Source organism: Phallusia mammillata, chromosome 5, assembly GCF_965637545.1.
Source record: "Phallusia mammillata chromosome 5, kaPhaMamm4.hap1.1, whole genome shotgun sequence".
NCBI lineage: Eukaryota > Metazoa > Chordata > Ascidiacea > Phlebobranchia > Ascidiidae > Phallusia > Phallusia mammillata.
The window spans coordinates 6,662,146-6,681,516 of NC_137256.1; the positions used below are offsets into that span (position 1 = coordinate 6,662,146).

The 19,371-nt window shown below is 41.0% G+C and overlaps 2 protein-coding genes across 2 annotated transcripts; one reads left to right on the forward strand and one right to left on the reverse strand.

Annotated features, from left to right (window-relative positions):
- Positions 1–2,145: 2,145 nt before the first annotated feature.
- LOC145228204 (uncharacterized) lies at positions 2,146–8,604 on the forward strand. The gene is made up of 2 exons (XM_080093209.1): positions 2,146–8,283; positions 8,511–8,604. The coding sequence occupies exon 1, from the start codon at positions 2,146–2,148 to the stop codon at positions 7,906–7,908; it is 5,763 nt and encodes a 1,920-aa protein (XP_079949335.1). The 3' UTR covers positions 7,909–8,283; positions 8,511–8,604.
- Positions 8,605–15,490: 6,886 nt separating this feature from the next.
- On the reverse strand, positions 15,491–17,592 carry LOC145230070 (ubiquinone/menaquinone biosynthesis C-methyltransferase UbiE-like). Its single transcript, XM_080095442.1, has 4 exons — positions 17,360–17,592; positions 17,183–17,300; positions 15,895–16,009; positions 15,491–15,715 (listed from the first exon to the last, which is right to left on the reverse strand). Exons 1-4 carry the CDS (start codon positions 17,568–17,570, stop codon positions 15,515–15,517), a joined length of 645 nt encoding a protein of 214 aa, XP_079951568.1. The 5' UTR covers positions 17,571–17,592; the 3' UTR covers positions 15,491–15,514.
- Positions 17,593–19,371: the final 1,779 nt, after the last annotated feature.

A 19,371-nucleotide genomic window follows, 5' to 3' on the forward strand; every position in this document is an offset into this window, starting at 1 on the left:
TAGTGCGAATGTACTTTGTTCCAACTTATGCTGGACGTTTATGTCATTATTCAAATGGGTTGTACTTTAACAATATAGTCTTAAGATACATGTGAGAACTACATTTAATGGGCGAATGTTCAGGATGATTGGTAAAGAAAATGTGGCATTTCCAAGAAGGTTGGAAAATTTAATAAAATTGATTAGCACTAAATTGGATTTCGCCATTGATGCCGTAAACTTTATCATATCTTGTACTGTGGAAGCAAAGATAAACACAAACACATTATACGTAATGTTTATAGCAAACCATGTGCAACCGGCTTATTTTCATTATGTATTGCAACACACATAGGGAACTAAAAAGCCCTAGAAATAAAACCCAAGTGTACCTCACATTAACGAAAATAAATTTGAGAATTTGAGACTGCTATTTCCTATCTTCCAATAATTTTTCCCTTATACATGTTTTCCATTGTTTATCTAATTCAGGGGTTCCCAACCTGTGGTACGCGTACCACTAGTGGTACGCGAAGGTTTTTCAGGTGGTACGCGAGTAGCTTCCGTTTTGTTCACATGAACCTGGATTTACAACCTTATATTTTGTTTATCTGGTTTTGTTTACAAAAAACACTCCCCAGGCCTATTGTCATTGTTACGTAACTATTTCTGTTGTTTCGTTCACTACGATCTTCAAAATACAGGTCATGTCAATTGCCAACAAAAAGCACAGTTGCTATGAAAAGCCGTACGACACGGTGGGCATTAATTATATCAAATGATTTCTCTTGATAGATATAATCTACTGTTTTGTAGCGTTGAAAGAAACATGATTCGAACAAATTAGTTGTTCTGCAAGAAGTGGTACCACAGAGATGTGCTGTATGGTGGTAGTGGTACCGTATTGATGTGCTCTATGGTGGTACGCATGGCAGTGCAAAGCGTCCAAGTGGTACGAGATCGTAAAAAGGTTGGGAACCCCTGATCTAATTCCAATGCCATTAACCGATGTTTTGTGTTAAAAAGTCTACCTAACAACAAATGACAAGGTTGGTTTTGAGCTACTGCATTTAAGAAGCCATACAAGTGTATGCGAGACTGTGGTGTCAAACGAAAACGCGTTTAATGTGCGATAACCTCCCGGCAACGTTGTGCAAACGCAGAAATGCTTACGGATGAATGGCGGCAGCACAGTTTGGCAACACAATCACAGATAGAAAAACTTGTCTACTGGAAGAGTCACTTGCGAAAAATCACACCAGCAAAACCAGTTTGTACATTGTAATATCAACACAATATATATTTAAGTTAAAAGCCCAGTTGTAAGTTAGCCTGGTGTTACAGCGAGAATTAATTGTTCCGCTTGGCTGATTTAAGTTCTCCTTTATTCGTGACGTATTGAAATATTCATCCGCGACAGAGCATGTGCTTTGAACGCCACGTTTTTGTGAGCTGCGTTAGTTGCTAGGTTTGCAGTCAATTTAAGTGAATTTATCCTAATTTCTTGTGTTCTATTTTGTTTATAGTGAAACTGTAAATGTTAAGAGCAATAGCAAAAATGCTGAATTGTCAGTTGTGGAACCTCTAGCCGCGTACTAGTAAAGCCCTGGTTACCCAACAGTTGGTATGTTTTATGTTCTTACTTGATTTGTGTTTAACTTGTGTTAATGTGTATTTTAACAGTAACTTGACTTGTTATGAGTAATTGTAAGTAATTTTAATGTAAAATGTGACTGATTAACGTGGATTTAAGTAAGACCTGTGTGTACTGTTAAAACTGCTTATTGTGTGATGGTCGCTATGACGTCATAATGTGTACGTATGGCTTATGTGTGTTATTTGTGGTTACAGAAAAACCGTTGCCGTTGCTATTGACGTTGTCGTCTTGGTTTATTCGTCAGCGTTGCCTTTTATCGCCAAAAAAGAACATTCGTTGCAAATGCAAGAGTGGGTCGTCTTGGAGGACAGGCTGTAGGACGGGCGCGTTTTACGAAAAAGGGTTATCTAGTGTGACGAACGGCGCAGGGCCAGGCTGCGCACCTAGCGGTCGTTACATTAAAGTTTTTCAACTTACGGAAAAACTGTTGAAAAATAAAGTTTTTCAACTCGTTGAAAATAAAGGTTTTCAACTTCGAACTTTCTAACATCGTTGGTAGAGCTATCAAGATGGTTGAATCTCAACACACTCTTGACAATTTAGTTAAACGACTGAACTTGGCATATCAAGATGCAGAGGAAATTATGATTGATTCCTCGAATGTGCAACAGTTAAAAGAGAAGACTTCGGCCATTGATGTCCTGTACGACGAATGTGTTGGCAAACATACAACACGACTGGATTTTGTTAAAAAGAAAAAAGATAGAAGGAGAATTAATGCTGCGCTCTCAAGTTTGCGAAGTGGCAAGCAAGAATTTGATGCGCGCACAGAAGAATGGTTAGAGGAAGTAAGGCGTTCCAAACCGCCTGAACACTCAAACAAGGAACCGTCTGTCAGCGATTTTGGTTCTAGAAGCAAGACTGGTTCATATGCTAGCTCGAGGTCGAGTTGCAAACGTACTGAAGCGCGCGTGAGAAAAGAGGTCGCACTTCTGGAAAAGGAGTTTCTGCAGAAAAAGATGGAAGCAGAAAGTTTACTTAAATCCTCTGAAAATCAATTAAAAATTCTCGAAGCTGATCATAAGATAAAGGCTGCCACAGTGGAAGCTGACTTATGGGAAAGGACATCTTCATCTGGGTCATGTTTTGCTGGATTTCAGCCTGAGAAGCAAGTTAAATTACCAGTCCTCTTCACACCTGAGTCCAAACTCGAAGTAGTAAAGGAGGAAAGGCATGCACCAGAGTCCGGCAATATTAACAGAAGCAGTTTAGAAGCGCAGGTAACGGACATTCCGTCCTCATCGCGTTGCGAACCTAAAACAAAAACGGAAGTGCTGAATCATGAGCCGGAGGTGAGTGACCTGTGCCGTGTTGCTGCAGTCTTGAAGGCAGGGATGGAGCTTCCCAGACCACAGCTATTATATTTTGAAGGTGATCCGCTAATGTACACGCGTTTCATGATAAGCTTTGACGAAAATATTGGTCGACGTGTAGACAGCGACAGTGTGAAGCTTAATTATCTCATCCAATACTGTCGAAAGGAAGCACATGCAATGATTGCTTTCTGCATTGGCCTTCACCCCCTGGAAGGTTACCGAAGGGCTCGAGAGTTGTTATTCGAGCGTTACGGACGTCCTATCATTATCGCACGTGCATACATGGATAAGCTAAGTCATTGGCCTTATCTGAGATCCGATGATACTGACGGATTGATAGAGCTAGCACAGGCATTAGAAGAGTGTCTGGTGACCCTGACTCATCTGGGATACTTCGCAGACATCAACAATTTTGAAAATATGCTGAATATAATAAAGCGATTGCCGTTTGCACTGCAAAGTCAATGGAGAAGACATGCTGCTAAAATTGAAAAGAATGGGGAAGAGCCTCGTTTCTGTCACCTTGTTGAATTCGTTAAGAAGGAAGCGTACATCGGAACCACGATGTTTGGTCGAGTGTTGGGTCCTCGGAAGGATAGAGATGCGCAGAAAAGGCGCAGCAAATCTCCTACGGCGAGGACAAGAGCATCGACTCATGCGACATCGGTTGCTACGGGAAACGAGCGTAAGGCTGAACCGAGAAGTCCTCAGAAGCAGGGATGTCCCTTGTGCAGTAAATCGCACGACCTTGGCAATTGCGACGTGTTCAAACGGAAGACCTTTGTAGAGCGAAGGAAGTTTCTGCGTCAAGTTCGGCTGTGTGACAATTGTTTCGTAAAGGGTCATATAGCAAGAACATGTAGTTTACCAAGCTCTTGCACCATCGGCGGATGCCGTGGAAAGCATCACAATCTTCTGCACTGGACAGAATGGAAGACTTCTTCAACTGCACCCGTACGCGAAGCGTCTACGCAGGCCTCAGAAGAGAAACCCACATCATCAAATGCAACTGTCACCTGGACTTACATGAGCACTCAAGCAGAGAGTGTGTACCTTAACATATTGCCGGTAAAGGTTACGGCCAGTAATGGCAGAAAGCTGGAAACTTACGCCTTTTTGGATCAAGGATCGACTACAACCTTGTGTGACAAACGACTGATCGAGCAGCTAGACGTCGGGGGGAGAAAGACAACGTACTCCTTGACCACTGTCAGTGATAGGTCACAGAGAAGAGATGGTTTGGCCGTCGATTTAATGGTGGCGTCGCTCGACGGGAAGCAATCCGTACGATTAAACGACGTTTTGAGCGTGGACAGTTTGCCAGTCTCCCCAAACAGAATACCGGAAGGGTCACTTTGGCGATGGCCTCACTTGCGAAATTTAGAGTTTCCTGTCTTGTCCCATGGGGAAGTCATGTTGCTGATTGGAGCGAACGTTCCCGAGGTGTTCTGGATAAATGATGAACGAAGAGGCGGAAGAAAGGAGCCAAGTGCCGTGCGTTCTATGCTCGGTTGGTCGCTTGTAGGTCCTTGTCATAGTAATGGTTCAAGAAGTTCACAGATACGGGTGAATTTTGTAACCTCGCAGGACGAAACGTTGCACCAACAGATAAAATGCATGTGGGAAAGCGACTTTGGCCAAACCGCGTTATCACCCAGAACGACACTGTCGAAAGAAGACAGATACGCATTGAAGCAGATGGAAAGCTCAGTGAAGTGTCATGACGGACACTACCAACTGCGATTGCCATGGAGACCAGGTGCTCCAAACTTGCCAAATAACCGTGCTATGGCAATGAAGCGTTTGTCATACTTAAAACGGCGATTGGAAACTGATTCGCAGCTGTATGAGAAGTACAAGCAAACGTTGGATACCTACTTGAACGAGGGTTATGCCAGACGTTTAAAGGGCGACGACAAGGAGCCGGAAGATGGCGCTGTTTGGTACCTGCCGCATCACCCGGTTGTACACCCGCAGAAACCTGGAAAGGTGAGGGTCGTCTTTGACTGCGCCGCCAGATATCATAATATTTCGCTGAATGACCAGCTTTTGCAAGGCCCAGATTTGCTCAACAGTCTTTTTGGGACGCTTGTTCGATTTCGCCAGGAACCAGTTGCGTTTGTCGCCGATGTAGAAGCGATGTTTCACCAGGTAAAGGTTGATCCGATCGATACATCTGCACTAAGATTCGTTTGGTGGCCTGAAGGCGATTTGTCACGTGAACCCGTTGATTACCAGATGCTGGTACACATATTCGGTGCAGCCTCATCTCCTTGCTGTGCTGGGTACTGTTTGCAGAAAACTGCCGAAGATAACAAGGAGAATTTCAGTTCTGAAGCGATTTCGACAGTGAAACAAAACTTCTACGTGGATGATTGTTTGAAGTCCGTAAAGAACGAAGACGATGCAATCAAATTGGCCGGCGAGTTGCGTGAATTGTTGCAGCTCGGAGGATTTCGGCTCAGAAAATGGGTGAGCAACAGCGAGCGTGTGTTGTCGTCAGTCCCAACCGAAGATAGATCTGTACAGTCCATTATATTAAATGTTGATGTAAAGCACATGGAACGTGTGCTTGGAGTGTTGTGGAATTTTCGCTCCGATGTGTTTGAATTTGACGTAAAGGTCAAAAAGAAGCCTGTAACGAGGAGAGGAATACTTTCCGTGGTCAGCTCCTTGTTCGATCCCTTGGGTTTCGTTGCGCCTGTAGTATTACATGCGCGAAAGCTTTTGCAGGAGCTTTGCAAAGAAAACTATGGCTGGGATCAGGAAGTTTCACCGGATATAGAAAAGAGATGGAACGCATGGACTTCTGAGCTTCCAGGTCTATCGGTAATTAAGATTAAAAGGTGTTTCCAAACAACTGGGCTCGAAGTCAAGACGCACGAGCTGCATCATTTCGCAGATGCGTCTTCCTGTGGATACGGAACAGTCGCATACTTGCGAACAATGGATGAACAAGGCAATGTGCATTGTTCTTTTGTTACTGGAAAGGCCCGTCTTGCGCCTTTAAAGATGGTGTCCATTCCCAGATTGGAATTGACCGCAGCTACTCTTGCTGTTAAGATGGACCAAGTTTTAAGGCAGGAACTTGACTTGGATATCGGACGATCCGTGTTTTGGACCGATTCAACTGCAGTTCTGCAATCCATTTACAACGTAAATAAGCGTTTTTGTACCTTTTTCGCCAACCGACTGGCAAAAATTGAGGAAGGATCCGACGCGTCGCAGTGGAAGCATGTTCCTACTGCACTAAACCCAGCTGATGACGCATCTCGTGGGTGTACTGTAAAGGCTTTTCTCCAAAACAAGCGTTGGTTCACCGGACCTTCGTTTTTAGGCAGCGATGAACGTCACTGGCCTACGAATCCTGTGAATACCAAAGATGTTCCCGAGGAATATTTAAACATGAAACCGAAGAAAATGTTGGCTGTACATGTTGCAGAGGAGCAGTGTTTGTTTGATGATTTAATTTGTCGCTATTCTTCATGGAAGAAATTAAAGAAGGCAGTTGCTTGGCTCCAGCGATTCGTTGACTATCTGCGTTCTCAGAAGAACCAACAGCTATCCAAAAGACTGACTGTCGCTGATCTTGAAAGGGCTGAGCTAGCGATTGTCAAATATGTTCAAGGAAGACAGTTTTCTGACGAAATAGACGCCTTGTGTAAGTGTGAAGACTTAGAACGCGGCGGAAAGAAGAAAGTCTTGAAGAAACTGCCCTCAAAGGCTCTTCACAGACTGAATCCTGTTTTGATTGATGGTGTGTTGCGAGTGGGTGGCCGTCTGGAAAGGGCACCGATTCCCTTTGAAATTAAACACCCGATGATTCTCCCAAACGCACATCATATTACTACTTTGATTATTCGCGAGACACACGCTAATGTTTGCCATTCCGGAATGTCGCACACTTGGGCAATTGTTCGTCAGAGATATTGGATTGTGCGAGGTGGTGTAGCGGTAAGAAGAATCCTTGGAAACTGTGTGTTTTGTCGAAGAAGAAATGCTCCAGTCTCGAAACAAATGATGGCCGACTTACCTGTTGAGCGCACGACTCCGGGTGAGCCACCGTTTTCATCTGTGGGTGTGGATTACTTTGGACCCATACTCGTAAAACAAGGAAGAAGTGAAGTCAAACGATACGGTTGCATCTTCACGTGTATGACCGTGCGTGCTGTGCATTTGGAAGTAGCGCACTCGCTTTCTACTGACTCATTTATTGACGCTTTCCGAAGGTTTATTGGAAGACGCGGAAAGCCCAGGCGCATTTTCAGTGATAATGGAACGAACTTCGTCGGCGCTGAGCGCATACTGCGCGAGTCTCTTGAAAAATGGAATCAAACTCACATCGAAGAACGTCTTCGCCAGTGGGGCGTCGACTGGTCATTTAACCCACCTGCCGCCAGCCACATGGGTGGCGTCTGGGAACGTCTAATTCGTTCGGTGCGCAAGATCTTGAGTGTATTGTTGGGACAGCAAGTGCCTTCTGACGAGACGCTGAGTACGCTGCTTGTTGAGGTCGAGTTCATCCTAAACTCGAGGCCCTTGACTCCCATCAGTCTTGATCCTGCCGACAGAGAGCCTCTGACACCGAACCACCTGCTTTTAATTTGGCGACATGATATCTCGCCACCCGGAGTATTTGTGAAGGAAGACAACTACGTTCGACGACACTGGCGCCAGGTCCAGTACTTGGCCGACCAGTTTTGGGTCCGATGGACAAATGAGTACCTGCTGACGCTACAGACGCGTCAGAAATGGCAATTTCCCGAAGAGAACCTCGACGCTGGTGATCTGGTCCTGTTGGTCGACAACTCGGCACCACGAGGAAAATGGCTTACCGGAAGAATCGTAGAAACGTACCCGGATAAGTCCGGGTTTGTGCGAAGTGCTTTGGTTAAAACGCACGTTGGATCGTTCAAACGACCGATCGTGAAATTGTGTTTGATTATGAAGGCTTAAAGTGTTGTGTTTGTTCGTTACGTTTTCCTTTTTCGCTGTTTGTGTGTTGTAAAGATGTTCTCATGGGTTCGCACATCGTCGGGGGGTATGTTACAGCGAGAATTAATCGTTCCGCTTGGCTGATTTAAGTTCTCCTTTATTCGTGACGTATTGAAATATTTATCCGCAACAGAGCATGTGCTTTGAACGCCACGTTTTTGTGAGCTGCGTTAGTTGCTAGGTTTGCAGTCAATTTAAGTGAATTTATCCTAATTTCTTGTGACTATTTTGTTTATAGTGAAACTGTAAATGTTAAGAGCAATAGCAAAAATGCTGAATTGTCAGTTGTGGAACCTCTAGCCGCGTGCTAGTAAAGCCCTGGTTACCCAACAGTTGGTATGTTTTATGTTCTTACTTGATTTGTGTTTAACTTGTGTTAATGTGTATTTTAACAGTAACTTGACTTGTTATGAGTAATTGTAAGTAATTTTAATGTAAAATGTGACTGATTAACGTGGATTTAAGTAAGACCTGTGTGTACTGTTAAAACTGCTTATTGTGTGATGGTCGCTATGACGTCATAATGTGTACGTCTGGCTTATGTATGTTATTTGTGGTTACAGAAAAACCGTTGCCGTTGCTATTGACGTTGTCGTCTTGGTTTATTCGTCAGCGTTGCCTTTTATCGCCAAAAAAGAACATTCGTTGCAAATGCAAGAGTGGGTCGTCTTGGAGGACAGGCTGTAGGACGGGCGCGTTTTACAAAAAAGGGTTATCTAGTGTGACGAACGGCGCAGGGCCAGGCTGCGCACCTAGCGGTCGTTACACCTGGCTTTCCATCTTGAGTTTAAAGCACCTACGGACTATATTGCATTTGTAACAAACTTAGTTGTTTACTAAGATGCAAGTTTTATGTATGGATTTACGAAACCATGTCAACTGTTGAAACAAAAGGCACGTTTGCAAAAGCATATAGCGAATGCCTCGTTGTGATTTGGTTATGGCGTGGTGTAAACAATTGTGTGATACCTTATTAAGCCAAAAAGACAAGTTTCAAACTTTTCATTTGTTTTGTGCAAAGGCTCACAGCCCTGCAATACCAGTTCACTGCGTGAGCCAATACTGGTTATTCGTATACACCTCCGTTTCTACAATGACAAGCTATGTGGCAACTCACCGCGCCTCGTCATCAAAACCAAATCAATACTCACCCTTATGAAGCAGGTTGCTTTTCATTAAACAATATGTTGAATTGTGCGTGGGGCTCAATTTGAGATTTTTCGGCAAGTTTAAGCAGGGTGCAAATAATTTCGTTTGGTGTTGGTCGGTACAAAATGTCCACAAAAGAACATGCTATAAAAGAATGAAATTTGCCAAACAAAGCTTTGAAAAACATATTCACCAAGGCTACTGGAAGCCACCGATGCTGTTGGTGACGCAAAATACTATTTGTTATAAATCACATCAAGTTTCTCAGTAATTAAACATCACATGACGCTTCTCGTCAGCTGAAAACAAACTGCATTGATAAACCTAGTACATCCGCTTAGTTTCACGTGTATAAAACAGTCACTAAATAGGATAACACAAAATTACTGATTGCATTTAGCGGGAATAGACATAAAACGTGGGGTTAGTTAAGTGACTTTGCTGAGAAAAGGTCATGATCACAGATTTTTCTTTTGTCTTGCATAGCTGATAGTTTTGTCTTTAGTTTGTGCACTGTCAAGCAGCGTGCAATAACAGAATGGAAGGTCTTGTGTTTCAACGACTAAACTTGAGTCATTTAAAACAAGTGTATCGACTCATGGGCAATTACGCAAAGGAAGATGTTTTACGAAAATTAGCTGGAATATCGACAAAAGATAATGTAACAGTCCAACAGCTGCGCGCACGATTTTGCATCGAACAAAAGTTAGCGGTGGGATTTCAAGAAAAAGGTAGACGCTTGGTTGGACAAATTATGGCCTGTTTGCATGGAGAACAACCCCCTGTACCTTCCATAGAACAGCTGCTTCAAAACTATGGTGTTACAACAACAAAACAGGTTTTGGATCGCGAAAGGTTTTACGAAAAGTTTGAAGAAGATTTGTTGTCTGAATTTAATACAGATATGTATGCTGAGCTAGGTTTGGCATACGTTTCACCTGAATATCGAAACCTGGGCTTGCTCAGTAACATGGGAACGCAATTGGAGAAGATACTACTTGCTCGTAACTGTAAAGCAATTTATAGTATTTCCAGTAACAATATTAGCTCACATTTTTCAAGAGTTCATGGCTACAGTGAAATTAAATCAGCAACACTCATTGATCAAGTTGACCCTGAAACTGGAGCAAAGATTTTTGCGAATTGCACTGATCCTAAAGCGAAAGTGACCCTCTTTTGCAAATTCCTTAACGGAGTTTGAAACTTTGTTTTTTGTAGAAACCTAATATTTTGTCATTCATTTGGTAACTACTATTTAACGCTTTAACAGATTTAGTAAAAACTCATTTTATGATACTGGTTTAGTCCACAAAGGATTGCAAATACATGCTGTCGAAGACTAATAGTGCTTTAATTTCTTGATGACGAAAATTGTCTTGTGTGGAACACATTTTAGTTGTTCGTAATTTGTTTGTCGTTTGTGTTTAGTTATTTTACTGTTGATTCCTTGTTTTCATCCGTATTGTGTTGAATTGGTCTAATTTGCACATATTTTTTTTTCTATTTCAAAGTGCATTCAGGTTAAATATATTTGGGACATTAAGGTATTATTTGGAAGTGTGCTGAAACTGGCTACAAGCTATTTTATTTTTCTGGCAACTTTGGCTCAATCTGCAAGCTATGGAAGCAATGCAACTGGTAAAGTAGGCTCCGGCAAAATAACAAAATGACCTATGCATGCACTCAAATGCACTCATTAACATTGTGGACTTTTCAATAGAAAGGAAAACTGGTGTAAAATTTAAGCCTTTTTGCTAATTCTAATTCCCAGTACCTTGACTGGTAGAAAAAGAGCGGTCAGTTTTGCATGCACTGAAATGAAGAGTGATTTGAAGCAATTTTTGACCACTTCAAGCAAAAACATACAAAACAGTCGAAATAATCTGATGTACATCACATAAATTTATTCACCACAGCAAATTTAGAACACTCACAACTGACTAAGATACCGCTTTAACACCAACTAGACTGCACGTGTGTGAACGACGGAAACAGTTGAATTGGGACACATACAACGTTGGCAGTTATGTCATAATAACAAATCTATGGCACAATAGTTGCAACGGCAGGTAAGTTTTGCTTATTGGGAAGCGTTACTGTCCGTCACACTTAGTTTGGGTTACGTTTTATCTGAATACAGAAACCTAAGATTAGTAGGTTAGTAAAACAAGAGTCAGTATTATTGGAAGTATTGTCAAGTGAATAATGTTTAAATGCTGATTTCAAGTATGAAAAGTTTTGCATTTTCTGTTGACTTGCTTGCCACAAAACACAGTGAACACAGACCTCAAATTTGCATTTAACAAATTTAGAAAAACTATAGGGTTTTGTTGTCACGAAAACAAACTCTACACAATGCCCCGGCAGAACTCAAACTAACTTAGATGGTGTAGCACATTGCACCACAGACCCACTTACAATTGCCAGCAACTTTAATCAGTTCTTTGCTAGCATTGGAGCAAATATGGCATCATCCATTCCATGACCAGTAATGCCACCACCGACCAGTGCCTACACCACACAGTCATCCTTCTTCTTCTACTATGACATTACCCCAGATGAGGTGGAAATGTATATATCCACACTTGACAGTCAAAAATCTGTGCCCAGTTATGAAATTCCTATTAAATACATCAAAATGGTTAAAGACATTATTTCACCTATGCTCTCAGAGATTTTTAACTGGTGTATACAAAATGGGGAATACCCCGATGAAATTAAAATTGCTGAGGTAATACCAATTTATAAATCAGGTTCACAAGTTGAATGCACTACCTACAGACCAGTTTCACTGTTATCCCCGTTTGCAAAGATATTTGAAAAAATTATGTATCAACGTTTATATGACTACGTTGAAAAAAATGGAATGTTAACAACTCACCAGTATGGTTTTCGATGCAATCGGTCCACCTCCCTGGCAATTTACGACATCCATGAAAGAGTGTTAGCTGCCCTTGACCAGAAGAAATATACATGCGCTATTTTCCTGGACTTATCAAAAGCGTTTGACACCGTCGATCACAGGGTTTTGTTTTGGAAGTTGGAGCACCTGTATGGAATACGGGGAAGCCCCTTAAAATTACTATGTAGCTACTTAAGTAACCGCAGGCAATGCACACGCATATCACATGTACCATCGCAATTTCAATACGTTACGTGCAGTTGTCCTCAAGGTTCATCCTTGGCCCCTCTTCTGTTTTCCCTTTATATTAATGACCTCCCCACTGCATCCCAATTCACAACCAAACTATTTGCGGATGACACGTGCCTATGCATGTCATCAGAGTCTTTAGCTGATCTGCAGGTAAACGTAAACAAGGAACTCACGCACGTGGATAATTGGATGCGACACAACAAATTATCGCTTAACACCAGTAAAACAACGTACCTACTGTTTCGTCCTACCAAGCGCTCTTTTTCGACAAGTTTTCCATATTTATGGAATCGCAACAAGTACAACGATCGACGAAAACAAAATACCTTGGAGTATACATCAGTTAAACTGGAAACACCATGTAACGTATGTCGAAAGAAAATTGGCTCAAGCTTGCGGTATAGTGTACAAGCTGCGCGATTACCTTGGAGAAAAGTTTCTCCGAATTATTGATTACTTATTTACATACTCCCATCTGCAATATGCCGTCGCCGCTTGGGGCAGTGGCTGCACCGCGTCACTGCATAACCTCAACATTAAACACAATAACATCTTGCGCCCTATTACTCGCAGTACCTACCGATGTCGAGCCACCCCCATATACTACCATATGCGCCTTCTAAAAATTAGAGACATTTATAAACTAGAGTTAGCCAAACTGGTTCACGCGTTTCATTCTGGTGCACTACCTTCCACATACAACACCCTGTTTACACCTATTTCGTCAGTCCATGATCACAACACCAGAAGGGCCGACAGTCAGAATTACTTTTATCCACGCGCAATCACCGCCATTGGCACAAGGTCAATTTGCCATCGAGGTCCAAAAGTATGGGAAGAAATACCACACGTCACAAAGTCGCTCTCACGCTCCTCCTTTAGAAAAAAATACCGTTCGCATCTACTGATGCAATACCACCAATATCTAACTAATACACCTCGAAGTCCAGGCCCCCAGTCCCACGAGAACAATTAATTTATAGCCTTGTTTCCTTTTCCTTCTCCACAAACTCCGATTTTTCGTTTTTATTGCTTTTCCCACAGTTTTATTCCAGTGTGCTTTTATTTTTATCGTTTTTTAATATTTGTTTATTTTGTCTATGACCAACATTACGTAGTCACACATAAAAGAGTAAAGTACTGCCGTAGGATTTAACTTTTACAGATCTGCCAACCGGGACGAGAACAGTCATCGCCTTCTACTTCCACACCGATCAACATTGGAGATCCCTGCCATCGATCCTACGACACCCAGGAAGAAGAGGAGATAAGCGACGGCCACTTTTGAACCAACTTCTATCGCAACGAACTGTCCTCGGGACACCCGGGTCTGCCTACGGGACCACAGGAAACGTTCCGAGGAACCGAGCTGGTGTTTCCGTTTAGGCGGGTTTCATTTGGCCAGCAGAACCCGCGGGTTCAACCACCGTCTTATGCAACCGGACGTACAACGCCAGGTTCGTGCGGTCGGTTGCGATCCTACGGCAGAACACACCCACAATACTTCAAACATCATTCAAATAACGGGACACTTGACTCTATAACCAATGTTTTTTTTCGGTGTCCTTGCTGTTTTTATTAAACTCTTCATCAATGACAATTGGCTATAGTGGCAATGCAAATAAAAATTTGACTGACTGACCGATTGACTGATAGGGTTGCTTCAAATTGGTTAAATTTGGGTTCGATCAAATATTATGTAGTGTTTGGTGACATAATCATAAATTATGCAATCATTGACCAACAGGAAAGCAAAGAAAAAAATTGAATAGATGGAAATATTGTAGATTTCATGGCTAAGCGCATGATTATATATTTGTATATTTGTCCGGTGCCAGTGTCCGTCAATTTTTTTTTATCGTAAAACGTAGACAATAAATGTCATTAGAATAACACTCTCTGTACTGCCTGTATGAAGATTTGCAAAATAACGATTTGATCGACAAAAAAACTTGTTTTGATGATATTATGTGACGAGAAAGTGAAGTGCCAGAAAGCGTGCGGGACAAATACCAAGTAAAAGTGCAGCTTTTTATGAAAGAATGTCGTAACGACAAAGTAATGCAAAACACGTACTTTCTCTGTCAATTTGCTGACAACGTATTATGTACACGAGGTGGCGTGCTGTGATTAGCAGTATCTTCACTTGAAGAACTTGGCCGAATGGTCCGGCGCGCCTGACCCATATACAGACATAAAAAACCCTGATCAGGATTCGTCCCCGGGAGAGTCCTGGGTTCGAAACCCGTGAAAAAAAAAACAGAAAGAGAACATGACTCAGCGGAGTGTGGAACTTCATAGGAACTGGTTGAACGTTATCAGGTAGGCTAATTGACATATTGTTATAAACTGGGCTGAGCGGATAACTATGAAATGTATTTGATAAATGTATCGGTTTCTCGCTTTTGTTTGGATGGGTCGACTTAAAATGGCAAAAAGATTTAGGACATTACTTTTTAGCTACTCGAGTTCTTGCTGATTTGTTTGTATAACTTTAAATGGCCAATGTCCGGGTTTAAATTATTAATTTTCTAAACAGCAACACTTACGTTTACAAATCAAGACTTGAAGTTGTAAATTATAAAATACTTTCTTTGAAGACTGGAAGTTTGTAAATACAAAATTTATTTATTTAATGTGTAAATCATAGTGCGCCAGGCTAGTATTTCTACTTGCATGATATTTGCACCACAACGTTTTTGTTAAATAAGCTATCGTTTTTCCCAAAGTTTTCGTAAACGCTTACAAGATGACCGCGCTAAACGTCTAGCCTGCGGTGATAAAACAATGTTCAGCATATTACAGAAGCAATCGTTGTAAACCGATTTAGTCTGCGGCAAACTTACCACTAAGCATACATATCTCATTGGTTGGACCATTACCCCCAAATCTGCTTCTGCCTAGGGTTTCATTCAACCCCACGTTGGGGCTGTGAGTGGACGCGAAATTGGTGTCCAAACTCGGTTTTAAAGCCTAAAATTAGGTCCGAAAGTTTGATTTGCCAAAGTAAAATTGCAACACAGATAGGGCAAAAAACGAAATCAGCCTATATCAAGTTCTCCTTGTTTCCGACCAGACTTGAAATTTTGCCGCTTCAAAAAAAAACATTTGATTTTCTTTTTACGAATTGCAACGAAAACATTTCTTGAAAAAATATCTCTTTGCCACTCTTTATACAGACAGTGTACTGAAAGATTTCTTTACCCACATGTTTGGTATTTGTTTGTTTTTGCTCTTTAATAACAGACATCGTATACAGTACACCTACTTAGGCACCTGACAAACGTACAACTTAGATAAAAACGCGTCTGAAGTGTAGAACAACTCCATCATTTCAACAACTCTCATTTGTCCCTCACTTTCCAGATGGTCGATCGTCTTTAGTAATCCATCATTGTAGGGCAACAAATTTGCTTTTCCGTTAAAAATCAAGAAACCGCCATATTTTATTAACTTCAGCAAGTTCTACATCAAAAAACGCCAATATTGATGTATGAATGCTTGTTTGTAAATGTAAGCAGAAAAGGAAGGCCTTAAAGAAGGGTTAGTGTAGCCTATATCACAAAAGCTTGTTTCTGAAACGTACGTATAGTTGTGCACAGTTATAGAATTATCTTGGTACACTTTTATTTTTACTCCCAAACCTGCAAAGTTGACGGAGGCAAATGTCGAGGAATAAAGGACCCGATGCAAGTGATGACGTCATATGACTTTTTAGTCAGTGGCAGATCTCCATCAATCCAATGACGTATGATGTTTCTAAGCAATAAATATTTACACTTCCAGGGCCAAACTGTGCATAAAAACCGCAAGTACATTACGGTTTTTAGTAGAGATGGATATTTCTGTTCGGATTCGAGATGGCCAGATACAGACTGAAAAACTGACCTAAATTCCAGCTTACTTAGATATGTATTATGTATACATAGGCGCGGAGTAGGCGGTGGCGGGGTGGCGCCGCCACCTTGGGTTTCTAAAGAACGGTGGCGGCCACCGTGGATATTTTGGGTTGTTTATAGCGGTATCGTACGAAATATCGTCAAATCTGAAGAAAATTAGAAACATCTTTGCTTTTGAACAAGCGTACTGGGGAAAAAACTACAAAACGTGGCTTAAAACTGCAACATGCCTAGGTTAGTGCCTTGTTTGTGACGTCAAACACACAGTTGTCTGCCAGTGAATGTCTGGTCATTTTCGTGTAATGAATGGTTATCTATAATACAGCAACGACTTGACGAATTTTGTTTAAACGTTGCTAAACCGATGACAAACGTTACAGCAACGTGTTGCAATTGCCCACTAAATAGTATTTCAAACATGCCGTTTTTTCTGTATTATGACCAACTTTGTATTCTGAGGGAAGTGTGTAGGGCTTTGAGTTCTTGTGATTGCACTCTGTGACGTCATATTTTACATTCGCCACCTTGCATTTTTGTAAAACTCGGCGCGTATGTTTGTAAACATCTTTTTTCTCATTTGCTGTAGACAATTTCGTGAAAAGCTTGTTCAAACCATCTTATCTGAGTTTGGGGCTTTTCTTGCTGAATGAAGTTCCACTTAAGACACAGTAAACATCGGTTAAACCGGTTTCGGTTAATCTTGATCTTCGCCTAATTCGGACAAAATTTGAGGTACAAATGATTTGTATTGTGGTCTGAACTAACCGCAATCGGTTAATCGGATCTTCGCCTAATCCGGACAATATTTTTGTCCAAACAGAGCCTGACTAACCGAGGTTTACTGTGGATGTAAGACTGCATGGGAGTAATGGTGCGTTATCTAGATGAAAAGTGGACAAAGAGACTGGGAAACACTGCAGTAGTGCAATTGCAAATCTGTATCATATCCACGTGCACTACTTTTCATAAGGAAGGGATGTACAACCTGTATAAAGCAAACTTGTTACATTGGTAGGTACCAATTCAACCTTACCTGAAATTGAGTCCCTTTTTGCTCGCAACGTACAGCATTTCCATGTTTGCATCCAAGATATCAATCTCCCCGCAAAAGTTTTCGTACTTTCGAAGACAAAATCCAACCACACCTGTACCTATAAGTTATATGCAATATTCAAACACAGGATGCAGTGTATTGTTCAGTTTGTCAAACCTGCAGCAACATCCAACAGTTGCGTATCCCTGTTGTTGCAAACGTACTTTGTTACACACTTTGCAACTTCAGCATGTATGTTTATTCCATCATTGTTTAGATCACTGTCAAATTTCGGTGCCCAAATATTGTAGATTTTTTGAGTTTCCATTGCATTTGTAGTGCTCCACACGGATAAAAGACTTGAACACATTTTGTCTTCGTCTTCCATTGTTAAGTTTTGCTTTATCAGACGTTCTATTTTTAAAAAGTTTAAACAAGAAAGGTTGGCAAGGTTTCATTCCATTTAATGTCTAAACACTTTTTTCGACAATTTTACAGGCAATCAGTTTTATCAGACTTTTTACTAAACCAAAAAGGTTGGTAAGGTTTTATTCCTTTTACTGTCTAAACTCTACGCTTATTTAGTCTATCGTTTTACAAGATATAGCTTTTGTCTGCAGTCGTTTTCAGTTTAAATCAGCTCGCTTCGACTGGTCAGCTCAAAGCTTGCAAGGAAGTCAAAATGTGCAGTGGTTTGATTCAACTAGTTTGCCAAATATCCTTAAAACTTGAAATCATTTCCTGTCGCTATTTAGACATAGAAATTGAATGCCACGTATTCAGATTTCATCTTTAGTTACATGAGGCGTAGGCTACATTATATAATTTGTGTTGTTTTGTTTATTCTTAATAATTGAAAACAAACTGAGGTGCTAGTTAATTACCTGCCTAATAAGGCTAATGACATTGGTTGAACAACAAAATAAAACATGGGATAGTAAAGACGAAGGTAGAAGGTCCACAACGACAAAAAAATGAAAGGGAAATTTTGTTTTGATTTTCTTTATTTGCGCATGGTGGCGCTAGAGGACTGTGGAGAGTTGATCGAAAAAAAAGTAACTTTTCTTTACTATTGCCAATCACTCGCCGTACAAGGAAATTAGGAACGGAAATTTTGGTTTTAAAATACAATTTTGTTTCGAATAACGTTTGGAAAAACGAAACTTCGTTTTCGTGTCAGGTTTTCACAGGCCAACTGTAAATTTTAGCCAGTTATGGTCTGCTTCCCGTCATTCCAATGAGCAAATCACAAATGCGAAGCGCACATCGTCATTATTTAAAGGGCACGGCCGCAAAAAATTACGGCGCGCTGGCGACCAAACAAAGATCTATCGGGTATAAAACATTATCGGTTTAACATAAATTTAAACGGTTTTCACAGGCCAACTCTAAATTTTAGTCATTTACAGTCTGCAACACTTCAGGTCATTCCAATCATCGAATCAGAAATGAGAAACGCACATCTTTATTATTCGAGATCAGGACTGCTAAAATTAAAGCGTTCTGACGACCAGATAAAGATCTATCGGGTGTGAAACACAATCTCCTATTCTTAGTTCAAATCGACACACCATTTTTTCTCGATATGCTTTAATTACTTTTTAATTTAACATACGTTGATTAACCCCGGCTATACGTTTCGAGCAAGCAATTACAGCATATCAATCTAGTTGTGCCCATAAAAAGAGCCCATTGGGACGCCCATTCGTTTGCCAATTCAAAAGCAAAGCACTTAAATAAAAACTGTTTGCACAGTCTAATTTTAAATAGACGGTAGTATCACGTAACAAAATTTTGTTAAATTTAAAGTAGAAAACAAGCAAATGACAGCATGTTAACCTGTTTGTGCATCGGTCAAGACCGACCGCCAGAACGTCATTGAACACAGTGCATAGGACACAACATAACCTATTTTAAAACATTAATATATTTACTATGTGTTAACGCTTCAGTTAGCCTTTCAAGACTAAATTATCAGTCTCAAGTCTAAACTGTCGTCACAAATTAAAATCTAATTTAATACTTAATCAAGCGTGAATTCACTGTTACGCTTACGGATCCCTGTGCACTATTTTCAGTTTAAATTAGACGTAAACTATTTAGCAGGGCTATGCCCCTAAATACTTACAACCTTTAGCACACCACCTTCTGGTTTCAATAAATGCAATACCAGGTAAAAGTATACAAAT

Excerpts from the sequence above, each read along its gene's own strand:
- LOC145230070 (XM_080095442.1), bottom strand. The coding sequence starts at position 17,570 with ATGGAAGACGAAGACAAAATGTGTTCAAGTCTTTTATCCGTGTGGAGC. Across the intron at positions 17,301-17,359 it reads ACTGTTGGATGTTGCTGCAG|GTACAGGTGTGGTTGGATTT; the intron begins GTTTGACAAACT and ends TATAACTTATAG. Across the intron at positions 15,716-15,894 it reads TGCCTCCGTCAACTTTGCAG|AACTTGCTGAAGTTAATAAA; the intron begins GTTTGGGAGTAA and ends TTTTTGATGTAG.
- LOC145228204 (XM_080093209.1), top strand. The coding sequence starts at position 2,146 with ATGGTTGAATCTCAACACACTCTTGACAATTTAGTTAAACGACTGAAC.